Below are 10,315 nucleotides of genomic sequence, written 5' to 3'. Positions count from 1 at the left end.
TACATGGGTTCATGTTTTCAAAATACACAAACACACCTGGCAGATGAAGTATTCCTAGGGTAACATGATGCGAACCTTTTTCTCGACCGAACCAATCAAAATTGCCTTCATGTTTTGGAAACCAAATGATAGAAGAACTTAAAGGATATCATCGAAAATATGGTACTAAAAGGGTGTTATAAGGATGCTAATAAACGAACTCTCGGGTCATAGATCTCTGATTCTGTGATTTGCATACCTAGATAGAATACTTCCCTAGAAACTATTTAGTGACCATGTCGTGGTTGTTTGTTGAGGCCTTCAATTGCCTAATGAAGGCCATTACCCTCTTGCGCCCTTAAGTAATAGAATGTTCTAAACTTTTGTAATTTCACATCCTACCTGATTAACAAACTATTCTTTATACCTCGAATTTTATATTACAAATTATAATTTGTATTATCTGACATTATCCAATATATTCGAAATCCATCGCCAAACACCTAATAGGAGAATTCATATTGTATTTACCATCGCTATCAAATACCTCTTTTAATTTAAGAGTTCATTTGGTTGGTTAAAATATTTTCGATTTTATTTTTAGTGGGATCTACTAAGTTTACCATAAACCTATCGAAATCATGATTGAATTGGATTATAGTGCATGCAAATGAAATAATCCATTCATGATAGGCAAATGAATAAAACTTGGCTGTTAGATGCTTACCTAATCGTCTTGTGCTAACCGTGATAAACTGGTCGCTCTGAAAATTACCCAACCTAACGTCGTCCATTCTTTTCCAACGTTTTGTCCACTACATCTACCTAGGGGTCAATCCAGATTCGCTGGATAACACCGAGTTGGACAAAACTCGCCCATACGGACAAAACACGAACCCGGGACTCGCAGTGCGCCTTGCGACAAGGACAGGTCTTCGTCAACCCCTAAATCATAAAGTAAAGGTGTGCCAGGGCTCGCCCTTCCTAAGAAATTTCCCATAAACTTCAAGTACCACTTTTATCAAAAGAGTCTCTCTCACCTTTCCGTTCATCTCAGCTCTCCATTGTTGCTTCAAAGACCAAAAAGCTAACCTTCCTTCTTGCCCCTGCAGAAAAACCCAGAATAAAAAGCAGAGAGAAGCATCCTCTGCAAATCTTGGGACGTGGGTTTCAGTTCTTCGAAGCATCCTTGCGACCCATCAAAGCTTTGGATTTTCTAGGCTTGTCTGGTCTGCGCAGAAAGAGAAAACAAGAAATGGTTAATGCCTCAGATGGTGTTGTGGGAGCAGTATTCGGTGAGTTGTTTGGGATCGTTAAGCACCTTGTGAAGACTGTTGTCGTGTTTCGTGGCAATCTCAAGAAGATCAAGGACACTTTGAGCTCCATAGAACCGATCATCAATGAGATCGACAAGTACAACAATATGCTGGAGCATCCGCAAGAGATGCGTCCGATCAAGGACCTTTTGGAGGAAGGTAAAGGACTGGTCAACAAGTGCTCGAAGATCCACATGCTCAACTTGTGCACGACGTATACGCACTCGAAAAAGCTGACCCACTTCAATGCGGCAGTCCTGGAGAAGTTCCAAATTTACATGCCCCTGCTGAATGTGATGACTAGCAAGGAGACATCGGTAAAGGTGACGGAGATAGGGGGAGACGTGAAGGAGTTGTTGTCCGTGCTATCGAATAGTGCGGCTCACCAGAGCGGGCTTGAGACTATGGGCAACCTTGCCGTCCCTGCGGCGCCCCATTTCATTGTCGGGCTGGAGATGGAGGCGTCCTTGAGCAAGCTCAAGGAGCAGCTGCTTAAGGAGGGAGTCTCTGTGATTGTTGTGACTGCCCCAGGCGGCTGCGGGAAGACCACTCTGCTTAAGAAATTGTGTCATGAAGTGGCAATTGAAGGTATGTGTGATTAGTGCTTTGATTGATCCAGAACTAAAAAAAGTAGGGATGAATTTATAGATTTGATCCTCGCCAATTGGTCACCTCTCATAGTCTTTTGGTGAGCCATTTATGGTAAAAATTACCAAAAGTGTTCTAAACATATTGTGCAGATGCCAATTTAGTTCTAAATCTTTCAATTTTGTCAATTAAATTCTAAACCTTTTGACAAATTACCAATGCAGTTCTTCCGGTTAATTTTAGCCAGAAATCACTAATGTGGACGTCGGCTGTCTTACGTGACACGGCCGACATTAACATGGACAATTTTTGCATTTTTCAAAAAAATTTCTGAATTTTTTAATAAAATTTGTTTTTCCTTTTTCTTTTTCTTTCTTTATTTTCCTTCTAAAATCTGCGAGGTTTGTCGGCCAACCATGGGCGAGTGTTGGCCGCCAACACTGCCGGACTAAGTAGAAAAAAAAAAGGAAAAACTACAAGAATTTATAAAAATTCAGGAAATTTAAAAAATTAAAAAATTTATAAAAATTATCTACATCAGCACCGACCGTCTCATGTCAGCAATTTTCTGCCAAAATTGGCAAATCATCAAAAGCTTTTAAGACTCAATTGGCAAAATAGAATTTGACAAAAAAATTGACAAAATTGAAAAGTTTAGAACTGAATTGACATCGTATAATAGATTGAATATTTTTTTGTTAATTATCCCGCTACTTATGTGTACAGGAGCTGTTGCCTGAATGATGTTCCTCTTTTGGACATACGTGAATGATTGAATTCCTTTACATGTTCTCTCTGTCAAGCAATTCAGTTTCTGGTAGATGTGAATGTTAGCACAAAGAATTGCTTGGGTATTATGCAGATGGATGTTTCATCAAGAAGAATCTTTTTCTCATCGTTCCATTTTGGGTTTGATATCATGTTCAATCTGATAGATCTTTCGCAAGCTTTTAGATATGCAATAACTCTCCTCTGTTTCATTGCGCTGAGCACCTTTCTTAATTAGCTGAACCCTCCAGTTCACAGCCGTATGCTTCAGACTTATTATTTCTGCTATATGGTGTCTACTTAGCTCTGTTTTTGGTCCTACCGAATTCATTAAACGAAAAGTGCCGTGGCAAAATTTCATACTCTTTGCAAGCGATAGGAGTCTCTTACTGTGGTTTCCATATAGGCAAATTTGAGGACAAAATCATGTTCGTCCCTGTCTCGAAGAAGCCCAACCTGAGAGATATTGTCCAGAAAATGTATCAACATAATCGTTTCAAGGTACCCGAGATTAAATCAGACGAGGATGCAGTTCATTGCTTGCAGCAACTTGTCAACAAAATAGGACAAAATCCTGTGTTACTTGTGCTGGACGATGTCTGGAAGGAATCGGAATCCATCATCGACAAATTTGTCTGCGATGATATCAAAGATTACAAGATTGTGGTGACATCAAGATACGAGTTTCCTCGTTTTCGTCCTGTGCATCACCTGAACCCACTAACTCATGACGAAGCCATGGAACTTTTTCGTCAATGTGTTACTGTCGATGATAGAAGCATGGGTGCACCAGATGCTAAGCTCTTGAATCAGGTATACTCTTGCTTGCGTGCATCAATTATAGGATTTCTTATGGTCATCGAAACTCTGGGTCAATTTTTTCTTTCAAGAATATGTTTAATAAAATCAAACCTGCCTATCCTTACTTTCATCTCTCTTTCATCAAAGAGAGGCCTTGCTTTGTACTAATCATGATTCCTATCAAGAGACCAATATTTCTCATCTTTTTTTCCTGTGGCAGATAGTGGAACACTGTAAGCGATTGCCATTGGTTATTAAAGTCGTTGCCAAGTCTCTCCGAGGAAAGGATTATGCATTCTGGAGAAAAAAGCTTCATGAATTGTCCGAAGGTCATTCCCTTCTTGATTTGGACAACGAGATACTAGCTTGCCTCAAAAAGAGCTTGGACGACTTGGATGGTGACCCCTTGATCAAGCAACGTTTCATGGACCTCGGCTCATTTCCAGAGGATTGCAAGATCCCCGCCACTGCCCTTATTGATATGTGGGTGGAATTGTACAAGCTAGATTCCGATGGTGTGCGCGCCACTCCTGACCTCCATGAACTCGATTACAGGAACCTAGCTGATCTCGTAGTACCCAGGTATGGCCCTGAAGTTCATTTTGTTCTCTCAACCAACTTTTGTAGTTTTCTACTACTATAAGAATTTCTCATCGGATTGTAGTCGGCATATGATTAGTTTTTTTTATACGTGACAGAATGCGTGTGAAATGGACAAATGCATGATAAGATCTCTGCACCAAGATTGAGAGAATAATTTATGCCATTTGATGACCCATAGCCAACCCCAAAAGGTTAAGATTTTCCATAGCGCTACGAACTATCCTGTTCCCCAAAGATGCGCCATTCTAGTTGAATCCACACCACAATTACTGCACCTGACCTTCAGCTGTAGTGTGTTCTGCATTGTAACGGTCAAAAGAGTTATACATAGGCCTGTAAAGAGCATTTCTAACTCCTGACTTAATTTCTCAAGGGTGGGAATGATCAATGTCTTCCTTTTCTATTGAATTGATATTATCAAATGGGGCACTAGAATTTAGCTCAAGAAACTCAAGCACAAATGCTTATATCCAAGTGTTTGATTTCATACAAACAGGAGAGATTCAAGAGACGACGACGAATCTTACCGTAGCCACTATGTTATGCAGCATGATCTGCTCAGAGAGCTGGCTATCATGGAGTGCAACCAGGGGGAAGTAGAGAAGAGAGAGAGACTCATTCTGGACTTGATGGGAAATAACTTTCCCAACTGGTGGAGAGAGCAAAAGCAGCAACCTCTCCGTGCTCGTCTAGTGTCCATCTCCACAGGTTAGTATCTCTCTCTCTCTCTCTCTCAAAGATCTTTAGGGAAAAATTCAACTGGTCGGTAGTTACTAGCTTCTAACCTTCTTCGATCATAATGCAGATGGAAAATTCTCAACACCTTGGCTAAATCTCGAATTGCCTGAAGCTGAGGCTCTTGTCTTGAATTTCCAGACCAACATGCAAACCAAAACCTATGCTTTGCCTGAATTCATCGCGAAGTCCCACAAGCTCAAGGCCCTGATAGTAACAAACTACAGTTTCTTTCCCGCTGAGTTGGGCAATTTCCATGTCATCGAGTCCAATTTAAGGAGGATCCGGCTTGAGCGCGTCACGGTTCCTTTCCTAAGCATGGGAAAAATACGCTTGCACAGTTTAAAAAAGATATCCTTTTTCATGTGCGATATCAGTCAGACTTCGACATCGAACGACGCCAAAATCTCAGATGCAATGCCAAACTTGGAGGAGCTCGACATTGACTATTGCAACGATCTTGTGACATTACCGGATGGCATCTGCGAGATAAAGCCTTTGCGGAAGCTTAGCATCACAAACTGCCATAGTTTCTCCGCTCTCCCCGAACAACTCGGGCAATCGGCATCCCTCGAAGTAATCAGGCTTAACTCCTGCACAAACTTGTCGCGGTTTCCAGACTCGATTAGAAGCCTCCAAAACTTGAGATTTCTCGATATATCTGATTGCCTAAATCTAAGCGCCTTGCCTGATCAAATTGGTCAAGTGGTTAATCTCGAGAGGATAAACATGAAAGGGTGTCTGAGGTTGTCTGGGTTGCCAAGGTCGATCGTGAAGTTAAGGAACTTACAAAAGGTGGTTTGTGAGAATGAAAAAGCCGTCATGTGGGGGCCTCTTCAGGACACTCTCACTGGCTTGGAGATAACTCTGTTTGAAGAAGAAGCTAGCTTAGATTGGCTGCATGATTAAGACGGGGTAATGATATCGACAGTGCATGGACTTTATTTCAATATTGAACTTTGTTTTTGAACTTTTAAAGGCAATCTCATGTTGGTGCTGAGCAGCTCTTTAAAAGGCTCCATCTCCTAAAATCTCTCACTTAAGTCTTAGGGATATAAAACCCCAAGGGGATACTACCTCTTCCCCAGGAGTAGTAGGGTTGGTCGGAAGGCACCCCAAGGTAGCAATGATGCTTACGGTTAAAGGTGACCATTAAAAACCCTAAGGGGATCATCCCCCGGTTACCTTTAACTTCACGCGCTCTTTTCTACAATGTGACTAGTCAAATGCCAATCATATTTTTTAATAGGGATAAATGTACTAGAAGCCTTAAAATTTGTGGAAAGTACAATTGAGTTCTAAAATTTTAAACGAGTTTAATCAAGTCTTAAAATTTATCAAATTTGTGCAATCAAGTTTTTTCGTTAACACATTCAGTTTGCCTAACGGAAAATGCTGACGTGTCATTATTTTCATTATTTTCTTCTCTATGTGACATTTTTTATTATTTTATTCTCTAAACCTTCAAATCTTACTAAAATTAAATTAAAATATACAAAAAAATGCTAAAATTTTATTATAAAACCCAAGTTAAAAAAAAAGGATAAGGGCCCTTGCCGTCGGACCATCGCCGTTGCCGCCAATTACCAGAAAGGTCCGGCGGCCCTAGATGAGGGCCGGCGACCTTGCCAAATTTGGGTCACCCAGATCTGGGTGAGGTCACCGACCCTTTTCGACGATGGGTGCTGGTGATGGTCCACCGGCAAGGACCTCCTGTTCTTTCTTTTTTTTCAACTTGTTTTTCTTTTTTCCGTTTGATTGTTTAATTCAATTTGAGTAAGATTAGACAAGATAATAATAAAAAATGCTACATTGGCATTTTTCGTTAGCCAAAGTTTATAGAAGGACTTAATTGCACAAATTTGATAAGTTTGAATATTTGATTGCACTTTTTGAAAGTTTAAAAACTCAATCGAACTTTTGCGATAAGTTTTAAAACTTTGAGAGTACTTATCCCTTTTTAATATTGTCAAGTGAGAGATTTTTTCTTTTTTGATATTTTCTTCTTTCCATTTATTTCTTTCTTCCTTTCTCCTTCCTCCTCCTCCTACCACCAATAACGCCCTTGCAATACATAACCACCGTTTCCCTACCATCACCGTCGTCGTTGACGCCTAACTTTTAGGGCCTTACCACCACGACCTTTGCAGTATCACTTTTTTTTCTCTCTCTCTGACCAGAAGATTCTCTCTATCTCTTAAATATGAGGTGCAAACTCAGATCTGAGCAGTTGCAACATATTCAAGGTCATGACGGCCTTAAATCTTTTGGGACTAACTATGCAACCTAAAGGGGGGGTGAATAGGTTGCTATGGAAGATTTTATAACTTTTGCGGAAAACAGTGTGAGATGAATAAGTATCAGGTTACACCAAATGTACAAGAAACAATGTATCACTTGTATGCTGGAAATGATAAATAGAGGAATAAGCAACTGCACATAAGGATATATAGTGGTTCGGCTTTGATTTCAAGCCTACGTCCACTGTCATCACTAATAGCCACAAGTTAGGCTGGATTGCACTAGTAATTTGCTGATCAAGTTACACTCAGCATACACCACTCCTATCAGTTTGTGGATCACACTACCAAAAGGTGAATGCAGCCATCACTTGGTACACTTGAATTTTCAACACAATTACAATGTAGCAAGTGCTATCGACAGACATGAGCTTATAGCTTAGTACACAGCAAGAAGTGAATTTCGGAGAATTACAAGCTCGCAATCTCTCTCTCTCTCTCTTTGGCTTTAAGAACCTTGTTTTTTTATGGGCATCTTCAAACTGGTTGTTGATGATGTCTGGGAGAGGCAAGGTAGCTGTTAGAGTCGTTGGTGCTACCGTCCTCGGAACTGACTACCCATGTAGCCTACTCCTGAACTTTTGCAGACTTTCCTAAAATAGCTTCTGCTGCTATACTGTAGCTGCAATTTTGACTACCTGTCAGACTAATTGTTCTCCTTTCTGTCGAATCTTCTGTTGTGCCTGTCCAGTCCCAATGGCTACAATAGTGAAATAACGATTATATTAAATGATCCGTTACCTAAACATTACCATTTACGGGATCTTTTCAGCTTCAACAAAAACATCGTCATTTAGCTGATCTTTATGATCGATGGTGCCGTTTGTACGATCCTTGAAGGATAGTCTTGTGATATTTTCTTTAATAAATAACATTATGAGTATTACTCAGTCCTTTGAATATATTTGCACTTAGACAATGTAGATATTATACTAAGGATAGTTTGAGTATCATCAAAATTCATTTGGAGATGTTTATCCAACAAAATCGAATGTCGCAACCTCGAATCGGAGGTTACATACCTCGAATCAAATGAGAGACAAAGGTGCTTGCAATGTCCTCTGCGGGCGAGAAAATATTGGGTATCTCTTGTGATTCCACCATGGAATAATACCAGCCCTGAGGTCACGACACGTGTCCGAGAGGACCTACCGTGTCAGGCTCCACGACACAATTGTAGCTAGGGAGAAAATTTTTGAAAAAAAAGCAAGCGCCTTCTCTCTCTCTCTCTCTCTCGCGCTTTCCATCCAATTTCCAGTTCTGCGTTTCTCTCTACACTCCGTCTCCCTCACGCCGTGCTGAAGCCTACGCCAATGCCGCCTCCGATGAGCGATGCCCTAGCCTCCACCTCCGCCCTAGCCTCCGAAACCTCCGCCGACACCAATGACACCTTTGTCTTAGCCGTCGCCCGACGCTCTAGCCGCTGTCCTAGGCATCAATGCCGACGATGAAGCCCGACGCTGACGCCCTAGCCGCTGCTCTAGGTGTCAACACTGACAACAAAGCCCGACGCCGACGCCCTAGCCGTTGCCCTAGGTGTCAACGCCCCCTGGCCGTAGCCAACGCCCCCTGGCCGTAGCCAACGCCGACGCCGCCTCCGACTAGTGAGGTCCGCCGCTGCCCACGAGCAAGGTCCGCCGCTGCCCACGAGCAAGGTCCGCCGCCTACCACGAGCAAGGTCCGTCGCCTCCGATGATCGAGGTCTGTCTCCTTGTGCCGATGCCTCGCCCTAGCCTCCGCCCTAGCCTCCAACGCTAACGCCATCGCCCGATGCCCTAGCCACTACCCTAGACATTGATGTTCTCTGCCTTTCCCTTGACTTGCTCTGTAGGCGTCGCCTCCGCATGAGACGCCGATGCCGACGCCGCCTCCAACAAGCGAGGTTCGCAGGCTCCGACGAGCAGGTTCGTCGCCTCCACACCGACGCTTTGCCCTAGCCTCCGACACCCTAGCTGTTGCCCTAGGCATCGATGCCCTCTGCCTCCGCCTTGACTTGCTCTATAGGCGTCGATGCCATCTGCCTCCGCCTCGACTTGCTCTATAGGTGTCACCTTCGCACTAGCCGAAGCCGACGACGTCACCCTAGCTGTAGCCGATGCCTCCGCCTCCGCCTCGATGCCCTGCAGTTCTCGTTGCAGTCGACGAACCACGTTGCCGCACACCCCTGCCTCCGCCATAGTCTCGAGAGAGGTACATATGTACTCCATTTGATTTCTTTCTTGTGCTAGACCTGAAATTGTTAATGCTTGTTGATTTCTTGTTGTCGAATGGGTGGATATCCGAATGGATCGATATTTGCTCCTTAGCCCACTGCTCACTTTGTGTTTGAAGAAATGCTAAGCCAAATCTGTTCAGTGTTTGAGGTTTTGACGTTGCTAGACCGAATGGACAGGGTAGTGCTTGCGAAAATTTTTCGATACATGAGAATGAATGGTGTGCTGCATTGCATGAAGCGTAACTTGCCGTTCATTGTTTGAGCTCCTTAGAATGAATGGTACTGCATCACATATGAATGGACAGGGTAGTGCTAGACCGAAAGCATGTATGACAGAGCTAAGTATGAATGACATCTTTCTATCCAAAAAAAAGAATGGTTGAGGTTTTGACATTGCTAGACCGAAAGCATGTCCTATTCTCCACATAAATTACGAATCATTGTCGGACCGTCTATTCATTAGTGAGTTTTTGCGTTGGCATAATGGCCTTCGTGTATATGTCTTGCTATATCTCATCCAATGGACTGAATTACAAGAGATTGAAATCGAGTTGATGAAAATGGTAGTGCTTCGGTGCTGTGATGCCCCCATGTGGTGCTAAAAGTAGGTTGTTGCCTTGAAGGATATCTGGTAATAAAAAAGAAAATACATGTTGCTGTGTGGCTGTCCTCATTCACTATGTACCTAAATCAGATTCCCATGTTAGGTGTCTTGTTGGATAGGAAACTCATATTGTCTTGACATATGGTACCGGAGTGGCTAGACTTATTCCTTGTTGAGTATTTTCACTTGTATGAGAAATAAAATTGTTATCTTGCAGGTATATGATGTCTTCATCGAGTGTGAATGAGAGTACCTAGAGCGGATTGTCCTTTAAAAATAAATTGTATAAGTGTGGTAAGCATGCTACCGTGAGAATATTAGAATCTTCAAGAAACAAATACAAGCCCTACTATAATTGTGAGTATAAAACATGTGATTTCTTTTCTTGGTGTTTGCCTACAAGCGA

At 42.3% G+C, this 10,315-nt stretch overlaps 1 protein-coding gene across 1 annotated transcript; it reads left to right on the top strand.

The window, feature by feature from the left end:
• The first annotated feature begins 948 nt into the window (after positions 1–948).
• LOC115692950 (probable disease resistance protein At5g66900) lies at positions 949–5,755 on the top strand. The gene is made up of 5 exons (XM_030619933.2): positions 949–1,883; positions 3,058–3,464; positions 3,673–4,034; positions 4,552–4,763; positions 4,861–5,755. The coding sequence occupies exons 1-5, from the start codon at positions 1,235–1,237 to the stop codon at positions 5,697–5,699; spliced, it is 2,469 nt and encodes an 822-aa protein (XP_030475793.1). The 5' UTR covers positions 949–1,234; the 3' UTR covers positions 5,700–5,755.
• The last annotated feature ends 4,560 nt before the right edge of the window (positions 5,756–10,315 follow it).

This window comes from Syzygium oleosum, unplaced genomic scaffold (genome assembly GCF_021117445.2).
Source record: "Syzygium oleosum isolate NSW1041296 unplaced genomic scaffold, Sole_v2.1 Sole_v2.08, whole genome shotgun sequence".
NCBI classification, from domain to species: Eukaryota; Viridiplantae; Streptophyta; class Magnoliopsida; order Myrtales; family Myrtaceae; genus Syzygium; species Syzygium oleosum.
Note: the sequence above shows the minus strand (reverse complement) of the source record. Positions and strands in the feature narration are given on the sequence as shown.